The sequence below is a fragment of the Opisthorchis viverrini genome (assembly GCF_000715545.1).
Source record: "Opisthorchis viverrini unplaced genomic scaffold opera_v5_59, whole genome shotgun sequence".
NCBI classification, from domain to species: Eukaryota; Metazoa; Platyhelminthes; class Trematoda; order Opisthorchiida; family Opisthorchiidae; genus Opisthorchis; species Opisthorchis viverrini.
The window spans coordinates 1,285,753-1,307,417 of NW_008751715.1; the positions used below are offsets into that span (position 1 = coordinate 1,285,753).

A 21,665-nucleotide genomic window follows, 5' to 3' on the forward strand; every position below is an offset into this window, starting at 1 on the left:
ATGAACGCAGAGGAACCCCTCAAAGTTGTTTATCAGGCTGTGAATTTACCCCCATTAGTCTCGACTCCAGACGCTATAAATTCATTCGATCTTGTTTACAAGATTTAGAGGTCATGTAATTCCGACAAACCGGCCTCATAAACCATTTCTTCACACACTAAAGGTGCCACCTAGCACAGCTTCACGAGGATCCGGTCTATAAAGCCAACACTGTTGGCGTCGTTATTCTTTCTCAGCACCATTGCTTACACTCTGGATTTCCTTACTTGAAAAAGCCATTGCTTCACTCATGTGAGGATTCTCAAAGGCTATTTGAATTCGTAAATTTATGGATCACATTTGCTTCTGTGAACTAACTTCTCGTTTGTTCAGGGCTCTGGTAAACTTCCCACAGCTTTCATTTTATGGGGGTTCCTCATTCTCTGTCTGCAATATCAGTAACTACGGTTACGGACCATAATACGATTACTAATGTGTGAAGCAAGGTGCTGTGGATTGAGTAGGGACTGAATTTAATTTGTTTATTTGTGCTCCACGGAAGTGAATCAGAGAGCCCATAGGCAGCGTTTCGAACTTTGGACGAAACCATAGGATATGTGTAGGTAAACTCTGAAGGCGCTGTTTCAGGTGATGCACTTATACGGAAATAAAACCCATAACTATTTCGCTTTAGGACTTTTGAGCACTTTTACCAAGTGTTGCATAAAGGCTCTTGGAATGACCTGATGGGAGTCTTATGATGACGAGTTGGTTTGTCCCGCGAGGTTTACAAACCGGCATGGAAACAGAGTCTTTGTACAATTCTCTGGATATCTTAAATTTGCAACTCTTTATATTCCGCTACATTTACGCCATTTTTATGTACCTCTTGAAAGACGTTAAGCTTTCCATCAGATTGTCGTGAAAACCCTGTCAAAACATCGGGATGTCTTACATTGCAAAAAATCAGTGAACAAAACTGGTTCAAACAATTTGTTCATGGGAAGCAAGACAATCGTCATTCAATCGCGGAATTCACGCATTCAGGTTGCAAAATGCCGTACGACTGGTCGTCGAGCCGTTGTATCTGATTTTTACACCCTCAGAGAATTCCTCAAGTTTTGATTGGAACAGAAATATTACTTACGTGTGAAACGGGTCAGCCTTCAGTCAGCTACGCTTGTAATTTTTAAAAAACTTTCACACACCAAGGTTGTTAACACGAGTTACTTATTGTGTTACGTTACTTGTGATTTGAAGGGGTCCTCTGGTTCGTCCATCATCCCCATCAATCAATAAGTAGCTCAGAGGATGAGTGAAACGTTCTTCTCAGAAATCGACTCTCAGAGAGTAGGTCAACACATGGATCTGATTCTCATCATTGGCGCTATCTGCTGTCCATTACACTGCTGTTCAGCCGCTCACGGTAAAACCACTAGCTGGAAGGTCACGGGTTCGAAGCTCCCTGAGATACATGAGGTGTGCATAGCTGATAATTCCCAGTGATAACATAAGTGCACAATTGTTCTCAATTTTTCAATATGCATTGGCTCCACTGACAGAATGAAGTCTCCGCTGAAAGTACTCCGAACCTGTAGTGCTCCACGCATTAGGCATGAAGAGAAAGATCTCTTTAGATTTTCTCTAACGGATATGGTATTTAAAACTTATTCTGACTGTCGTGTGCACTTTAGTCCATAAATCTTTCTTTATCACAGAAAAGAGAAGAGAAATCTCCTCGGCATAATGCTCAGTTGATAGGCAGTGATTTGAGGAACACTATTATTGTTGGTCAGTCCATGTCACGAGCGAGCCGTGAAACTGCACCGCCCCGCAACACCGAAAATGACTGGTTCAATGCTTCCATTATGCAATCAATTCTTGTACCTCAGGGACATCCGGTCGGTGAATCTCGTTCAAATGAATCACTTTCTTCACAAGTGGGAAAACAATTCAGCCGAATCGCTGAAAACGCTCTGCAGCCGGCCGCACGTAAATCGTCTCAGAAATTAATTTCATCATCCCATCGATTTTCCTCGGTAGGAGGGATACCACAATCTCACCATGTCAAAAAGTCAAACAGACAACCCACTCAGAAGCAAGACAGTGTTTCGATGCGGCCTACAAACTCTCCTACTTCCGATTCTAATTGTCCATTCGAAGAGTCCCGCATCCATCCTTCCCCACCAACTCAAGTGAACTTTGAACTTGGGAGCTCAACTGATAATCAGGCCAGTGGGCAGTCAAAACGACGATCCACAAGCTCGTTTAGGACGTCGTCGACGTCCTCAAAACCCAGTGGGATGCTCAGCCGCCAATATACCGACTCTTCTGGCTCCGGTCGATTTGCTTATTTGGATTCACCAGGTATTTTGAAAGCTGCACCTTCTTGTCCAGGTTTTTTGGACCCGGTACAAACAAGCAAGTTTCAACCAACCGTATCCACAAAGACAGCAGAGGGTCAACCCATGCCTCTGTTGAAGTCCAGTGAATGCAGAACTGAGATTGGTGGAAACGCGCCAATAGGTCGGTTGAGAGTGAACACTACGACCGCCGGGTTAGAATTTTACAGAATTCAGGAAACTATAGGCACGGGAAACTTCTCTCAAGTGAAGCTGGCAACTCATATTTTGACCAAAGGTAAGTACTCTACTTCAAATTTCAGAGTATGGGAAAAGTTGGTGCTCATTTTTTTTTACTTTCGAAGCAAATCGCTTTTAGTTCAGATGCAGCTTATATTGTTTACAAAATATGCGCCATCAGGTCACATCCAGATGCCTAAAGACGATCTGAAAATGGAGTCTGACTTCAAAAGACCACGTTTTCTAGGCTCCTTTTTATTCATGTTGTCCGATTATTCTTTTAGGCTCATGGTCTTGGATTCGAATCGAAGGATACTTCGTTGCGGTATCCGGTTAGGTTAGGAAGCCTGAGAAAATATACATCTGAATTCTTGAATTTATCGGTCCAAGCGTGAGCTTGCGACAACTAGAGCCACTTATTTTTAACAAGCCACCTTCAACGAAGAGCCAAGCCTTGATGGTGTACACTGACAGAACAGTATGAAGTCAGAACGCCGGAAATTTAACTCGTTAGGGTTTGCCCTCAGTAAGTTATGGGCAGGTAAGTGATCAAGTAATCAATTAGGGAATTGAGTAATTAATTAAGTGTGTAAGTAAATAAGTCAAAGGGTGTATGAGTAAGCAAACAAGTCAATCAGTCTATCAAAAAGTGGGTAAGTATGTAAGTAAGTGAGTTAATACGTGAGCAAGTAATTGCACAATGCTGAATCTTTGCACAGTAACAAAGAGCTGTGACAAATATGTGAAGGTAGTTCTGCTTCTGGTGTTTCACATTGAAAACCCTCTTTACTGAATTATTGTTCCATCTTTAAGGTTCTAGTAAGACTTCAAATGTGAGCATTTGGGACTACTAGACATTTTGGCGGTTCGTGTGATATGATTTCCTGGTGATATCCGATGCAAAATTTCATTCCGTACCCGCATACATGCAGAACATCTTCGAGTAGCTCTTAACCACCGATTCATCTGTCACTCGGCTGTTCCATTAGTGAGTAGCCTGAAATTGATATTTGCATCTCAACAGCCAAAACTTCTTTCTGGTAGACTTCATGCTCCTGGCTGACTTTTTTTCAACCAGTGTACGATTATTACGCAGTTGATTGTATCCACAAGTGTGGTCGTGAAATTTCAGCTTCGCACGTAAAACACTATTAAATAAGTAATGATATGTGTGCCTTCAGGGAAGTGACTGACTTTACACCCAACGAATGAGGCCCATCCAACTCCCAGAGGTTTTCGAATCAGCCGTCATTTGTCCATGTTTTAGTACATCCGTTGTGTTACTTATGTTACTCAGTATCAGATGGGCCTGACAAAGTTTAATCTGAACTTTCCTCATTGAGAGGGAGCTTCCTGTTTCTTAGTGTTCTCAGAAATTTACTCTAGCTTGTTTTGTTAGAAAAGAACTAATATAACACCTTACATGGTTTATAGCTGATAAATGGAACTGGTTGACTGGGTCAGTATCGAAAGCCAAAGCATTTTAGCGGAGGACAATTCTGAAGAATTTCACATCTCTGTAGGTTACAAAGATGTTTGTAAATGATAGGCCTCGCGCGTGTTTTGGACGTCACCTACTTATCATGCAAGTCTGGTCACGATTGAATGAATTTGAAGTGTGCGTCTGATTTGGAATTTGACTGAAATTCCCAGGTCTCCGTCAAATGCACGTCTTCCATAGTAAAACCACCTCATTAAAAATGAATTCCAAAGAGATTTTTATCCGAATTCAAACAAACTAGCTACGTCGGTTAGAACCTGATTGTTCAATGAAGTGTTTCCTGGTGGAAGATTTGAACAACTGGAGGGACGTTTCTGAAGAAACTAACGCTTGGAAAGTCGGATTCCAACCCAGCCTGACCACTCCGCACCAACACTTAAAAGGGCAAAAAATAATTCGCCCAGCTGCGGTCATTGTGACAGACTTCTTTGGCTAAAAGCTGTTGACCAGATCTGCTTAGTCTATTCCTCAAGCCAGTCACTAATGTCGGATGAATTTTTGCATGGTTGCTTCTCCACCTGATCTACCTTGGCCGATGCTCTGAATGAAATGTCCAAACCTGATAATCACTGTGTGATAACTAGGCTCGTGATGCTTTTATTTTCCTGTAGCTATCAACAAGAGTGTTATACAAACACCGAAAAGCTAACGAAAGCAAATAATCTAACCAGCCAGTTTGTGTTATTGGACAGCCCAGGCTTGTGGGAATATTGGTCCATTAGCACTGTTGTACTGCGTTAAAATGTAACACCGTTTTGCGAATCTTCGCTGATACGAACATAGTTTGGGTTGGTCGAACTTCAAGATTGTAGACGAGACTGACTGAACTGTCAGCCAATCCCAAAAACTGAGCGAGCCAATTCTTGTTGATTTAGAAACTTCAGAGTTTATCCGAAGTTCTTGCCTCAAAATGAGCTGACAACTCACGCGGAAGCAGAAGTTTTGTTGAAGCCAAGGGATAACCAGCATCATTCTATAAATTTTCGCTTATTCTGGCGGACACGGTAGCCATCTCGAACTAGGGGCATTAGGCCTCCGTAGGTGTTGGAAAGCGAGTAATTAATTGTCTCCGAAAATCGATGTCTGCTTTCAACGGCATCTCCCCTACATAGGACGAAATGTTTGTAAAGGCTGGCAATTTAATATAACGATTTTACACACTGTTCGGTGCTGAATCTCACCAACTGGCTCAGATACCTCGTAATTATCACCAACCATTCGTACACCGTGTCCGTTTCAGATAACAATGATAATTGAAAACTACTTTGGTCATGACTATTAGTCGCGTGCTTCGATTGAACTACCCTATGCTTCAGTCACCTTCACGTCACATGAGGCCGGTAGACTGCATGCGTTAGCTGTCGATCTTTTGAGGAGTCAGTTCAGGTTTATTACCAACGTGTAAAAACTTGGAATAGTCATGCGTTCCTAACTTCCATATTAGTTAGTTAGCAACAGCTAAATATCAGAACTCAGAATTGGCCTCTTTAGTTCACGAAAGTGAACAATGCTCACGCCATCTCCAAAGGCTAAAACGAGCATTTTCTAAACAATGTGAGCACATGATTGCATGCTGTATATCCGGAGATCTGACGAATATTCTCACCAATTTAATTTAATTCGAGGTCAAGCCGTGTAAACAGTAGACCTATGAAGTGTTTGCGTCTCCACTAGCGGTAGCAATTAAGCGGAACTTATTTGTTTCCCTTGTGAATGAACAGCGCACATGCGATTCATCATACGCCCCATCAGTTCATTCGCATATCTCCCCGCCCTCCTCCTCATACATGTGTAGCCGTAGTATATCCAAATTATCGGGCTGTGACAAACATGCGATGCGCCGATTATGCCCGTCCCACAGAGAGTCAGTTGTAATGTGTGGGGACAATCCAACGGTGACGACGACGGCCACATTAAGCTTCACATTAGAGATAAGCTATTCCCGTAGCTTGCAGTCCCATCAGCTCTTTCTCATTAAGCACGCTTTTGGGCCTCAACAACTGAAGTTACCATAGTAAACTGTCTGTGTGAGTGGAGATGCCATAATGTGCTGTCTCATAACCTGCCGAGAAACATAAATGAAATAGATGAAATCATGTGTGACCACAAGCCAGCGTGTTCAGTAACTTTCTTCTCTCACATCACTTAGCTTACAAAAGATATCTCTCTTCATAATTGCATCAGCACACTTATGAGGGTTATCTATGGACACTGTTTGATCGGCAGATGTTTTCGGTTGTGACAATTGGGGTAGAAACGGTTGACCAGTGTTCGGGGCTCAGATGCGTTTCTTGTAGATAGCTTGGGTGTTGCTGATCCGTTCATCGAGGTAAGCGATTGGTTTGGGCAAGTTTCACCACCACTCGGGTGATCAACGTTGGTCGTACCGATGAGGGTTTCCCTTCAAAGCCGACAGCCACCTGACCGACAAACAAAGAACCAGAAAAGCGAATATACACTCATTTGCAAACTAATTTGGTTCTTTCGAGAGACTCACCTGGAACCCAGCTGAATCTCTCGTTTATGATGTTCTCAGACAACTGAATGTTCTGCACCAGGCCGCCTCATGTTTCAGTCGCTACGATATTTGAAATATCGCGATACATGTATATCTTTGTAATGTACTACTCATAAGGTTGTTGAAAATCCATCGACAGCTCACGACCGGTTTTGCCCTTCTTGGGGCTCATCAGGTAGGCGCAGTCCCCGGGTTTCCGTCAGCCTTATGTTCTACTTGAAACCAAATTGCACGAAATTAGCGAATATTCACTCATTTACAAACTAAGGTTTTGCCCCCCCCCCCTCCAGGTTTTATTGCAAGCGGGGTTGAGATTGAGCAACCAGACGGAGACTTTTCCCCAGAATGGCTCCCCAAGAGACCGATTTTAACTGGAAGCCTTACGCAGCAATAAGAGAAACATTATGAACTGGGAGTAATGAGGACAGTTGCACGTTTCAGGGGAGGCTAAGCCCTACAAGTGCATGTTATCGGCACGTGGCCTCAATCGAATACCACCAAACACATGGGACAGTGTTGTTTTCTAATAAATTCAACTTTTAGACTTAAAAAACGGTATTCTGGTCGTTTCTTCCGCCCACACAGTAGTGCTTCTTACTAAACCGTTGTACATCAATGGTTTTGCAGAAGCCTGCTGGCAGTCTTGTCAGTGTGTCACGACAAGACACCAAGAGCTTATTGACAGAATCCATCTCAATTGGATGAATGGCCTGCACTAGTCAATCGTTATGACCCAGTACTACCTCAGTAATTGGGTTATCTGAGAAGTTCAAAATGAATGTCACATTATACGTAGTCTTGACAAAGATTATTACTTCCGACTCAAAATTTGAGCTAAATATCCTGCTGAGAGTTCAGGATGAGGACAAAACTTTCATTTTCTTCTTATTTGATTATTTTGCCCCGTTAAATACCATTGCAGTAAGTTACCATAAGTTCGTCACCTTATCAGAGTAAGCAGCCTCTAACCAGTGCATCGTTCGTGAGACTTCAAATTTCGAATTGAATGGGATTAGTTCGAACGCAAACTGCTTCAATCAACTTTTGGGTGTGGTTTCAACTTCGGTTACCCTGACAACCACTGTAACGAATATTGTTCGAATGAAAGTAGGTTGTTCTTCACGATAGGCAAATGGGGTTCGTATGACTTTAAGGACAGATGTACAGAAGCTTTGTGTCGTTGGAATGCAATACGAAAGTAACCTTGTCTTCCGGATAGACCAACTGGACGTTTGAAAATTTAGACTTGTGGTAGGCCGACAATAGCCCCTTTCCAAATTTGGTCTTTACGTGTTTCAATTTGGGGCTTTAGTTACAGTTTGATAGACGTTGTGCTTACATGACCGTCAAATGTAAATGAAAAAATGATTTGACCGTTTCTGGTGATGATGATTACCAACAAATGAGAGCCCCTATAACAAGCCATGCCCAAGTATTACTGTAAGGCAGTACAAGCTATTCATAGGGAACGAACAATAAGGATGGCTAATCAGATACCACTAAATTCACTCGGTGACGTCAAAGTCGTTTAGGAAGTCGATTACCACAATAGGAGTTTCCCGACCTTTTTACTTCCGAAACACAGAGGCCTGGAAACATACGGACTCAATAGTGCCTCTTACGGCAAATGTAGGTATAAAATAGGGAATGGAGTTTTTCAGGCGGCACAAGCTCCATGGTAGGTCAAAAAGGTGGAGGCAATCTGATTAGTTTGCTACGTACTATACTAACCAAGGTAGTCCCAAGTTCTTCCGGTGCCACATGGACGAGTCAGGTAAGCGAAGAGTAATCGTCTCGGTCGTTCCAAATGCTCTTTGTTGCAGAGATTTGACTGTTTAAGTGCTAAGGGGATTTCGTGAATTGTAAGTAATACATTTCACTCTGCAAGTTAGATCCATGAGCTGCTGGAAAGAGGAGAAGAACTGGCAATTTGGTTCATTCTTGTTGAGGATCCACAGTGGTTAGCATCCCGTGAATCGCATGGGATATTCTAACCTGCGAGATTTCGTCGGCCATGAAACACTAAATCTGCTAAAGGTGGTCTGTACGCAGTTAGGAGAGCGCCACTCAATCTGCAGCCTCGCAGGTAAATTTCACGTGATCTGACAGTCATTACCTCGTTGAAGAACTACCTCAAAGGATAATGTCAAAGTGACCGATGAGCTGTTCTCAGTTCTCAGCTTATTGTATTCAGCCAAACAAGCAGCAAGACAGTTTTCGTGGCATAACAACAACAACAACTATTCTGAACGTAAGATCGACTCATAGGACAGGTGAGAACACAGCCAAACAAGCAGCAAGACAGTTTTCGTAGCATAACAACAACAACTATTCTGAACGTAAGGTCGACTCATAGGACAGCTGAGAACATATCAGGGAGGTGCAGCTCCCGGGTTTCCGTCAACCTTATGTTCTGCATGTTCCATTTATCTGTATACTCCGTTCCACGAATAACGCAGACTCAGCACTTCCCGAAACATCTCTGATGTAGGTTCGAAGGCTTTTTTTCTGCCCTCTTCAAGTTACAAAGACCTCTATCAGTTAAACACACTGGCAAAACCGATGGGACTATGAGGCGCTTATCTTTGCCGTAGCCTTGCTATTGACAAAGGCGATAAAGAGAAACCGCCCGTTTGGTTGCAAAACAAACCCTAATATTCCCACTTTTCTAGTGCACTGCATGCACCTACGATAAGCATTGTCTACGCGTAAATCAAGTACGCTCATTTACTGAAAATCTGACATCAAAACATTGTTATACGGTTCAAGATGTCGTCGGTTCAAGATGTCGTCGGTTCAAGATGTCTTCCCCATAAAATGGTTAATGTACATTCTTCCAGGAAGCTGAACACTCCACGAATGAGATTCCATTCACCTTCCTTCGTTTTGCGGTAAAATCTTCATATTCCGTGGCATCGTGGGAATCGATGAGGCTATCCTCGCGCAATATCGTCAGTGGAGCAGCCTGAAGAGAAGGTCGCATACATTAAGAATACTGTATGCCAACCTTGTTAAACCCTGTGAAATCGCAGTTGGTTTTTACCTAGACTTTAAAAATATGGGTTATCGCGTTGACCAATCAAAATGCCAACTCACAAGGATATTCCGACTCCCATTTATCTGGCACATATAGGTCAGTTTGTTTGCTAGTTGTAATTATCGAAATGTCACCAAAACCGTTTGCGCATGGAAAATTGGAAAGCATAATCAGAAAATTTCCTCCCCAGAATCCCCATGATACTACTTGCTAATGTTGGATTTGGAGATGATGACTAAGTGCTCAGGTACACTGGCTTGGGATCTTTGGCGAAACAGCGCCCAAAGAGCACTACTGAAGAATAGAAGGAACATGCTTTTGACCATAGCGGATTTCGCCCAGAAATAGAGGTTAAAATGTGGAATTTGGTTTATATTTCATATTCAGATAAGGTCAGAAGGGTAAAAAGTGGAAATTGCATCGGAAAATAGATCTTGTGTCATCACTAGGCCAATCTGGAACCAATTCTCTTACGAAAATGAAGGGTGGGCACCAATTATCAAACAAGGGAAACTGCGCTTCCAAATCCAGCCCGCTATATTTTCCCATCACTTTCTGGTTTCAGAGTTAATTAGGTTTGATTAAGAAGTACCTTCCTTTGAAAAATACAAGGGATTTCCCAATAGTTCCATCAGATTGACTAATTATTCGAACATTGCGTTGTTCAAGTTTTGGGAATGATTTTTGTCGCCGTCTATGGCGTTTAAAAGGATTATCTTTTCGGTGCATACCAGGATCCGAAATTTTCGTATTCAGTGGATACAAATTCCGTCTTAAATCAACTCCTACACCAGACAGCGATCAACCCGAACAAACGCTAAAAAATATAATTCTATACGTTTATGAAACAGTTGATGACAGAATTTCAGGTAGCTGCTTCTCATTAGCTAGACAACTAGATACGAGTATCCCCCCTATATACCCATAATTGGCAGCAATAGGCACTCAATCGGGAAAACTGGTGGCAAAGTATGGCGCCGTCAAGCTTCAAGGTTACTCAAGCACTGGCGTGAGCGAGTTGCATGTCCGAACGCTTAAGTCTTGTAACATGCCGTCAGTGCAGTACGTCGTCGAGGAATACTCCGAACTGCTCACAGGCGATGAAGATCCGTTTAGCTTCTTCTCGTGGATTGAACGCGAAATTTCCCTCTCGTCCGAATGCCTTCGACCCTATGGCCCCGTCCTCTACCGCTCCGTCTACGGGAAAAGTTCACAGAGATCGCGCGCACCAAGAAAAATGCCCGCAAGAGTACTGATGGAAAGGCCCCGACAAAGTAGCTCGCGACTAAGGCTGCGCGCAAAAATGCACCAGCCACCGGTTGTGTGAATAAACCCCTGCTTCCCGGTAAGCCCGTTGTTAACCTACTAGTGTTGATGCAATCAATCTTTGGTTCATGATACTGATGGTTAACGGCGCCTCATTACTCTTCTCCACCAAGACCACTTCTTCCAACCACTCAACAAGACAACTCGTACCCTAGTGTGGTACGGGGACGCAATTTTTACCTATGAGATTCATATGGGCACCTCGACCGTCTCACTAACACCAGAGATAAAGCAACCACCAAGATATGTAGAGTGCCCAACGGCATCTCATGTCAGTTTATCAATAAGGAGGTGATTAGAAAACCCTGTCCTCGAGTTAAAAGCGACTCATTTCTCATTTAAAAGTGCAGCAATCCCCGTAAAGAGATGCCTCTATGAGGCAGCATTATAACAGTTCTATCCGCTAGTCGTGACATAATACATGATTAAGGAGTAGAAAAGACAAATCAAAAGAGGGGCCGGATGCTCCCTATCTCTTCAAATCACTCTTTTGAATAACATTTTCATTTTGCAAGTTTGACCTTTGTCAACTGGCCTGGAAACAACTGTTGAGAAAGACCATTTGGTCGCATAAGCTACATATCTAAGATTTCCGTGTAACTGGACAATTGTTGGAAAAACAGGATACATCAAAAATTTATAGAGAAACTGGATATTTCAAGCTTTTCAAGGCTAAATTGACTGGCGCTATAAAACCACTTCGTTCTGTTTTGTGAACCTCGTACTTCAATGCATTCAAAGCGCTTTGGGAAATTCAAAAGTTGACCGAATCAATGTTATTCCTCTGAAGGACGTTGCCCACAGTTCATAGTACACCCAAGGTTTCTAATCACTGAGCCCCAGCACAGCCACCGAAACCGCCTGTTTGCGGCTGATGCTAACAAGGATGGTGATAATTGGTCCCTGAAAGGACAACTGTTCCTTTTCCCCTTTCGTCAGACTAATGTAGACGTTTGAAAAAGCTTCAGAAATCCGTCAAAAACTTAGATACGACCGAGTGACAGACTAAATTTCCGTGTTGCACTTTTCCAGACCAACATTCAATGCCCGCCCGTTAGAGGTGTTCGCGCGTGTCTATTTCGTTGCTCAACCGAATCTAATCCGTCTATGCGATCTACGTGCGGCGTATAGACATATCGTCATAGTAACCAACCCGAAAACAACGTACAAACACCAGCAAGCATGCGGTTAAAGCCCAACCTGTTCCGGATTTCCGACAGGACGGTGTTTGTCCTCGTGTATGTTGAGAGTGCACTAGGCTGTCAACTCTATTTCTCAGTTAACGAATGTGTGTTAGAGCGAAAACGAACAGGAACCGATGAGGTTGACAGTGTGCGTTTTTGAAGTTGTTGCAGAGACGCCAACAGCAGTCAGTCGTATGAAGCTGAGGGTTCTTGCTTGTGTTTTTTGAGCTGTTAGTGCGCCAAACCATAAGAAACTGACCGCCCACCTGGCGCCCGGATGTGCTGAATCCATTAACAGTTACAAACCACCTCGGGCTTAATGGGGCGAGCACATCCGTCCAGTGAACAAACAGATTTACCGGTTAAAAATCTGCACATTAATTCAAATTAATGCTAGTATCAAATGGGAAACACCTTTATTTATGACGACCGTTTGCACGTTTCGAGCCACCGAATTACTGTTGATCTCCAATACACTTTGGACGCAAGCCAGCTGGTCCTATGGACAGAAATAGTGCAAGAGGCTTTCACCGTCCGTGCTTTCAAGGCAAAGCCGTAAGTAAACTTGACTAATCAGCAGACTCCCCGCAATACACAGATTATATAGTGAGTTACCCAGCTACTTCACAAGTTATTGACGTTTCGCGGATAGAAATTTGCAGGTCTTAAGAGAAAAATGTACGGGAAAATAGTGTACTACAGCATCGTTTCGATAATGTAAAAATCCTTGGAGTTGATCGGATAATAATCAGTCCGTCTGATCGCCCTAGCAATATAGAACTGTAACGGTCCTGTGCCGGTCCATCGTAACAAGTTGTTATCGTCTTGTTTAGAAGAAGGAAGATACCACAAGATACCACTTTTGGATGATGTCCATGAGGTAGCTTTGAGGTTCCGATACGGGTTCCACGTTCCAAGTATCAAAGGGAAGAGTTTGAGTTCAAAAGTCTGCGGTAGTATGTACACAAAGGTGAGTAAATTTATACAGACAACCTCAACTGTCCACCTTCGTGGCGTCAACAAGTGTGCAGGTCTGTTATTGACTGGCACAGTGCAGCGTCAATGTCTGCACACCAAACGATGGTGAGCTGAATGTTGTCTCTGTTGTTCTGGCTGCAGTCGTCCCTTCCGAGGACGGTCTCGTGATGCTGATTGACCGTGCGATCATACGAATCTCATGACAGAACAAGTTAGTGCAAGCTCAACAATCGAGGCACGAACAACCATATTTAAGCAGGTCAGCTACGAACAGTCACACACATGCACACCATGACTCTAGCTCAAATCTTCGAGTGGCGAAAGTGTAGCGTATTTCAGTATTTCAGTACCATAGGCAGTTCTACGTTCTCGTCATATTTCTCCTTGAGAGTTTCAGGGTACTTCAGATCATATTCATATCACTCTCGTTCGAACAGCCATACCAAAGGGAGGAAGCAGTGGCTGGAGTTTATCAGAGTTTACTGGAGCTCATCAGCGGTCCGGTCCTTGGCCCTGCTGAGTAAACCAATCACAAGACCCAATCGTGACGTTAGAATTCAGATGCGTGCAGAATGGCTAGTGGAGTAGTTGTAACACATTTGTCTCTCGTGTCAGGCGCCCGGAGTCCGAGCTCCAGCAAGACCAAGTTTAAGCACTGCTGATGAGCCCTTATTAGGGCGAAACTCGAGCCCGCTGCTTACCCATCTTTGGTGAAGACCCGCCAAAATAATTACTTCAGGACAGGATAACTGTTCAAATCCACAAACACCTACAACCAATCGGAATTCGGGTTGTCGGCTAACAAGATTTCTGGTGTCAGAAGAAATCCTACAATATCTTCGCGTTACTTGAGGTATAGGAACATCAAAGTGGTTGCTAAACTGCAATTCTGTTCAAGTCAGCGGTCCTAGACGAATCGATCATAGGCGAACTTTCGTAAACTTTCGCACGTGATGCGTTACTCCAAGCATTTTGGATTCACGCCATGACATCTAATAGCTGAAACTTGCGGAGCAGATATCTAATCTTAGTTTTTGCTTGGTTGACTGAAAGCGGAGTCCAAGTTTGACCTGCCTTCTTGTAAACAAATTTCGTTTGTCAAGAACTCTCTCTGTTAGCCCATATTTTCGTGCCGAGCATACGTGGCTGCATCCAGGTCTTAAGTTACCCATACGGTGCCATGTGTCACACGTAGGACAGATGACCCCGAGAATCAGAGGGAGGAATTAGGTACGAAAATGTTTGTCACTGCCGATAAGCCCGAACGAGGGTCTGTCTATGGCAGATCAGGGCATCGCAAGCCAGGTTGAAACCTACACCATGGTGGTGAGATGGTGCGGTCTGCCTGCCTTCCTAGCCGAGGTTTGTTTGTGGCGGTGCGTCAACCGGGATACCGTGACAGGACAAGTCAGAACAAGCCCAACAGTCTGAAGACCAACCACGAGGGGTAAGCAGGTGTGTTCGTGCAAGCCCAGCGATGAGCAGGACAATCAGTTTGAAGGTGGCAAGTCGATAAGGCAACTGGCACACTAGGTAAAAAGTGAGGGGTCATTACTCCATCAGATAGAATTCGGTAACGAGAAGATGCGTTTCTGGCATTTGAAACGTATTTCTAAGGTTCCTGAAGCGCAGTTTCTCCTGATACTGAGCGAAAGTGGCCATTTCTCGAACAGCCTTCACGCTATCTAAACAGTAAGTACTCCGTTAGGCTCATTAACATATGAGCCGAAATGGTTAGATAGGAAGATGAAAACCCAACGGTCATCACTCAGTAGCTCAGAGGAAGATCAATTTCACAAGATGAGTGAAACTTGCTTCTCAGAAGTCGTTAATCTAAGAGCCAGTCAGCATGTAACCACATGTTGCGGATTCCGTCACTGTTGGATGAGTGACGCTATGTCCTGACTAAGTGAGAGTTAATCACTCTTGCCATTCGTAGTCATGTGATTAGACGTTCAGCCACTGGCCGGTAAGTCGCTGCTTAGAAACTCTCTGAGTTTCGTGAGATGCGCACCGCTGAAGATTTCCAACAAAAATGAAACAGCTGCATATTGGTTTCGCTGATGGGACGAAATCTCTTATGCGAAAGACCTCAAACGTAGGAGCTGCCGTAGATTGTGATGTTTCATTGAGGCACTTGAATAGATTCAAAAAGGCCATCCAAGCTAATTAGGCCTTGTCTTTTTCAATATAGTGAAAAACTACAAACAGCGGTCAATGCAACGGGATAAGTGGCAATAAAATGTGGAGAATAGTGTTTCCAAACTAGCAGTAGATTGCATGTCATCAGTTGAGTATTCTTTGGCGGTGGATATGCAGAGATAATAACGTGGATTTTGTTTGGCTTACTCACACTTCAGCCACTTATGAAGGGTTGGACCTGCGAACCTACTTACTCATGTTGGATCTGGATTATTTTTCACGCATAGTCTATTTAGAGTTTATTCACAGAAGAAAGAACGTTGCAGTGCCATCAAAAGGGACGAGTACTGTGCTTCTCTGTCTTATCATCATCAGGGAAAGGTTAGTGCCTCTGATCACATGCAAATACAGGATTACGGTATTAGCGAATATACACTCATTTGCAAACTAATTGGGTCTCTCGAAAAACCAAATTCGTCTGCAAATGAGTGTATATTCGCTAATACCGTAATCCTGTATTTGCATGTGATCAGAGGCACTAACCTTTCCCTGATGATGATAAGACAGAGAAGCACAGTACTCGTCCCTTTTGATGGCACTGCAACGTTCTTTCTTCTGTGAATAAACTCTAAATAGACTATGCGTGAAAAATAATCCAGATCCAACATGAGTAAGTAGGTTCGCAGGTCCAACCCTTCATAAGTGGCTGAAGTGTGAGTAAGCCAAACAAAATCCACGTTATTATCTCTGCATATCCACCGCCAAAGAATACTCAACTGATGACATGCAATCTACTGCTAGTTTGGAAACACTATTCTCCACATTTTATTGCCACTTATCCCGTTGCATTGACCGCTGTTTGTAGTTTTTCACTATATTGAAAAAGACAAGGCCTAATTAGCTTGGATGGCCTTTTTGAATCTATTCAAGTGCCTCAATGAAACATCACAATCTACGGCAGCTCCTACGTTTGAGGTCTTTCGCATAAGAGATTTCGTCCCATCAGCGAAACCAATATGCAGCTGTTTCATTTTTGTTGGAAATCTTCAGCGGTGCGCATCTCACGAAACTCAGAGAGTTTCTAAGCAGCGACTTACCGGCCAGTGGCTGAACGTCTAATCACATGACCACGAATGGCGAGAGTGATTAACTCTCACTTAGTCAGGACATAGCGTCACTCATCCATCAGTGACGGAATCCGCAACATGTGGTTACATGCTGACTGGCTCTTAGATTAACGACTTCTGAGAAGCAAGTTTCACTCATCTTGTGAAATTGATCTTCCTCTGAGCTACTGAGTGACTGATTGTATTGGGGGGGGACTTGGTAAATTTCAATGGAGAGCTCGTCCCGTCACTGAAGCCAGTCTATGCTGTTTCACGGAGGACCCCGAGTTGGATACTCACTGAGTTTCGTGAGGTGCGCCCTAATGATGATTCCCAACAAGGATGAAACACCTGTACCGTACTTCTTGGTTAGTCAGAATAGAATGGCTTCACTGGCGGGGTGAAATCCCTATTAAAAAAGTATTATTCACCACCAACAGAAGACTGCTTGAACCGACTGTGAAATGATTTCATAATACAGGTTTTCGTTTGTTCATCACATCCTTGTCTGCTGTCAAAAAAAATTTTTCCGAGAAATCTCCTTGGGTTGATCTTTCAGAAGCCTCACAGTAAGTTCCATCTAGCATGTGCATGGTATTCCACCCACTCTCTAGGTAACCAACACAATGTTCCAATTCACTCTTCATTCAAATCGCCGAAACCTGCCACTTGGCAGTTAGCCAAACAGCAGCTAATTTTGTCCTGGCAATCACACCCCAGTGAATTAGTTTGAACTCGTCTGGTCTATTGAGACAACTGGGTCATCCGTTTGTCTTAGCCACTGTCAGTCAGTGTGGTCTCGACTGGACACTACATGCATTAGAGGTGTCCGGCGGCTCGATATGATATCAAAGCCAGGGGTTTAATCCACCACAGCGGCCAAGTCACTGAGTGTGCAAGCGATACTCGTAATCCATATTTCAGTCAGACGATTTCGCCTCTCTTGTCACATCGCTGGTTTCCCCGACCTCCCTACCGATGAAGTGACAAGATATCATATACTTACATTAGTACTTACCCAACAACCATTACACCAATTGGTCCTACCTCCCTTACAGACTAGGTGTGACAATGCATCCGGAAAAGTGTCGCCGCATGAAAGTCACACAAATCGTCTGCTAGTCTTTTTGTTTTGTTAGTTTATAGTAATGTCCCTGAAACCACAGTCTTCATGAGATGTTGGTGGTCGGCCGGATTGTTCCCTTTGTGAGGGGTGTTTGTTCCTGTGACTTGCTTATGAGGTTTCTGATTTGACCAGTAAATTGAAAATTTCGCTTGCTCCGAGAAAAGATTAGCTCCTGAGGATTCACTGGATTCCATGTACATGACTTACTCGGTACTCAGTTTGCGGCTGTGAACAAGCTCCTGTTACAAGCACTGAAAGAAACATAACAACCCTGTGTGTCCCTATGTAATCGATGGTTTTTTTTAGTAGTACATGACCTATGGTAATCACCTGGCTGCAGCTCTATACCACTCTCATTGAGTTGTTGGCTTCAGACATCTGTCTGTATATGGTTTCTTTGCTGTGATGGCTGGATCGTGGTTTACCCGAGGCGATTTTTCTCCAAAGTGGCTTTTCAGATATGTTAATACTTCAGCTTAGTTTCAGACAATAGGAACGTCATCAGGCTGCTCTGTTTTCTAGGAGTCGGTGGTCATACATGTAAGGAGATTTATACAAATCCAGAATGCAATTAATGACAAAGTCTACTGTGTGAAGCTTCGAGACATACATATTTTGACTGCCAATACTCCATACCAGTCAGTGAAGACACGTCCTCTCTTCTCTTCTTGTGTAATCATCAAGCAATCTTTCCCTCTTTTTCTAATCGACTCTGATCTCAGTGGGAACTAGTATCATCAGCCAACAAATTACGTAAGCTTGTGAAAACAGCCTCAGTTGATGTTGTTCTCGTAACCATGACTACAGCGCTGAAAGTTCGCTATAGTTTGGTGTGCAGGAAACGTGAGAAGGCCGGCTGGAAAACGTTTTCCTCTTTAACCAACTAAGGAGTAGAAGAATAGTAAAATCCAGTTCATAGTCGACACGCCTAAAAGTCGGCCTGCATCACTCTCCCCGTAGTCAGTCTCTTCAGTAAGGAGTCAAACGGAGGGCAGAGAATAAGTCTCATATTTCTGGCCATACCTGTGTGACAAAGTTTGTTGCACGTGGCTCCATTTCACCTGAGTTATATTGTCGTTCTCTGAAAGCCAGACGTACTGTGCAATTCAAAGTTCATTCAAATACCTTTTTGTCGTTGTTTACTGTTCTACTAAAAGAGAGTAAAATAACCAAAACACAGTGAACAATTATTGCCAAGTTAACATCCAGGAAACAGCGATGACGAGCCATTTTCTGTGAAAGTGACTCTACTTATGAGTAGCTCAACGTGATGCCAGAATAGTTTTCGCAATTCTGCTGATGCTAAAAGTACTATTGTTCTCCAATTACCTCAGTTTGTTGGGTGTACCAGCTTTTGTATAATAAGCTTCTGTGGGAACTTCTATTTTAAATGCACCAGCATATCCCCAAATGCACCTTGAATCCATAAGATTCATGTGAATTGAGCGTTTCCAGAAGCACCACGTATAAGATTTCGTATTACTGTATCATTGTAATGGTCCGTGCATTTGACAGGCGTTGAGTAATTGACGTAACCGGTGTTACATTCACAATGCATCTTACTATTACGAATTTATTCAGCGATACAAGTGATTTTGGTTTCCATACCTCAGTAAGAAAAGTAGGAGGTCTGGCTTCACCTAATCAAACTTTCTAGCGCCCGAATGTTTCCGGACGTTACCAGTTTTGGGGAGATACGTGAGAATCATTCACCTAAACATTCTAAATTCAGCTCTGAACTAATGGAATAATTTCTATTTCAGCCAGTTCTGGAATGTTTCTCATAGATAAATATCTTCCTGAATTGTATCTCAGTCATCTGTGCCACCTAAAGTGGTCGAAGTAACTGGGGAACATCAACACTTACGATTAACAAATCTGTAGCCTGTTGGGAATGTGTCATTGGAAAAAAATGATGTTGTAGTAAATTTTACGACTTCCTTTTCACCATAAGAAATTCGTGTTTCCCTTCAGCTAATGATCTGTTTTGGTTGTTGTACCTTCGAGGTTCGTCGCAAAAAATGTTAGCAACAGGAAATATAATTTCTAACGTTTGATGGAAATCCACATTGGACTAACAGAATTCAACTCTAAATGGTAAGGGCGGATTGTTTGCCAAGACTCGACAAATCTGGTGGTCCTTCAGTCCTGAAAGGTTGTATTGTACACCACAAGCGACTTTTACCTAATGCATTATAAATTTGCTGGTGTTGTAATGATATGAATAATAACAGAAATAATAATAGGGTGAGTGCTTGCCACTCAATCAAAGACCTGTTAGCTAATTTTTGTGACCAAGACCAAACGGTCGTGCCACTGACTACTTCTAGTTCCTTTGGTTAAAAGTGTACGTGTGGATTTTTCGTTCATTCATTGGGCATAGGTGGTGATTATATCACTAGATTGATTGCCGCTTGTCTGAGGACGCCCGAGAGACAGACGAAAATTTGGCATCTCTAGTGTGTCGGTTTTTGTCCTAGACAGCGGTCTTCTAGTACACGCGCACCTGACACTTGACAATATGAACATCTGTGGTTTAGTACAAGGCATCCAGTGCTCAAAGCTTCAGTGTTTCAATGCCTATCCAAAAAAAACAGACAGATGGTGCAGGTAGGAGGTATACACACCTGGACTTTTGAATTAGGAAAGCAGCTAGTGGACAACTCAGTCAAAGAAAGAGCAAGTTAGCGGCGTTCAAAAACATCATGAGTGCTGAAATTTCAAAATAACATAGGCCATACTCTGCTGTAAACTTTCAGCTTAGGAAATTTTTCCTTGGAAAAACGGTGAATTGCTAAAAGATTTAGGTAAACAACTCCAACTTATCATACTTGTGTTTGCAGCTGGGAAGATTGTGGTTTGGCTCACACTTGCCATAAAAAGATTATTGTATTCCAGCACTTTTAGGACAAGGTGCTTTCCGTCATTTTCCTCCCCTTGTGTATTTTTCATGCCTATACACACTGGAGTCGATGCAATGTATGTCTTGAGTGATCCAGCCTAAAAATCTGCACTTTTCTAGTGCCGAAACCAAATCCAAGCAAAGACTGTTTTAGCAATGTCGCAGACTGGAAACCGTGGTTGTACACACTAATAATGACGAATGCAATATAGGTGCTAACCATGGTGAACAGGTCAATATAGTCACCATTTGCAGCTGTAAAGAACCGCGTAAGTTTTATATGCTGGTTGTAGCTGCCACCGCTTCGTTCGCCGATGAGTTTTGAAGGCACGGGTGGAAAACTACGCATTGAAGGCGTTTGTTGATATAGATTATGCGGTAACACAGGGGTGTCAGAGAACTTTTCGTTGGAAAGCTAAGCACTGAAAGCAACCGCTTGGATGCATGCGCGCCACTGACTGCGCGACTAGGTCATATCTGTTAAGGTCTCTAACCATTGAGATGTCTCGTCTCTGAGTCAACAAACAAGAACTACTGTCATTTTTTGAGCGAACCAAACAAAAACAAAAATGTAGACTTCAAACAGACTCCTTTTCTGTACCCTAACATTAATCGACTTTATGTCCAATGCTTAGAACAAAAGCGTTCGGTTCGTCTTATAGGAAGTATATGAAATTAGCTTTGAGATTGCACTTTCTGGAATGTTAGTCCGTTCATACTAATGCTCTCTCTATAGAACGTAAACTTTGCATCCACTCTCGATGAATGCAAAAGGTTGTTTAAATTTGGAGATGGTCTTTAAATTTCGGAGCAATGTACCTTAGAAAGGTACTGCTCGTTTTGCTTTCATTTAGTTTATTTTATGGTATATATCTGGTCGTTTGTTGTTGGAGCTTGGTCACAATGGACAAGTGCACCTTACTTCTGTACAAAGAGCACTTCGCTCGTGATGCACGCGGCCAAACATCGACAGAAGAAGATAGCTTATATGTGTAATATGGTGCTTTCTATGGTGGACAAATCAACAGTCCAGTCATCTTAGAAATGACAAGAAGAATGAAGCTAGGTGAGACTCTTTCCACGTAGATAGACAATAAACCGGTTCATTTGATTGTCTGCATGAAGGTTTCCGTTGCAGCGTTCACAATCGCGTTCACAAGAACCAGCAGTTCAGAGGAGTGCTGCGTTACAGGCACTGTATTTGCTCAGAATGCCTGCCAAAAAACTTCAAACTCTATTTTTTCAAATAATAAAACAACCGGGTTCGTTTTATCTTGAGCTTAT

General features: G+C 43.0%; 1 protein-coding gene across 1 annotated transcript; it reads left to right on the plus strand.

Annotated features, from left to right (window-relative positions):
- Positions 1–1,847: 1,847 nt before the first annotated feature.
- On the plus strand, positions 1,848–10,944 carry T265_03888 (hypothetical protein; the record flags this gene model as incomplete). Its single annotated transcript, XM_009168480.1, has 2 exons — positions 1,848–2,619; positions 10,559–10,944. The coding sequence occupies 2 exons, from the start codon at positions 1,848–1,850 to the stop codon at positions 10,942–10,944; spliced, it is 1,158 nt and encodes a 385-aa protein (XP_009166744.1).
- Positions 10,945–21,665: the final 10,721 nt, after the last annotated feature.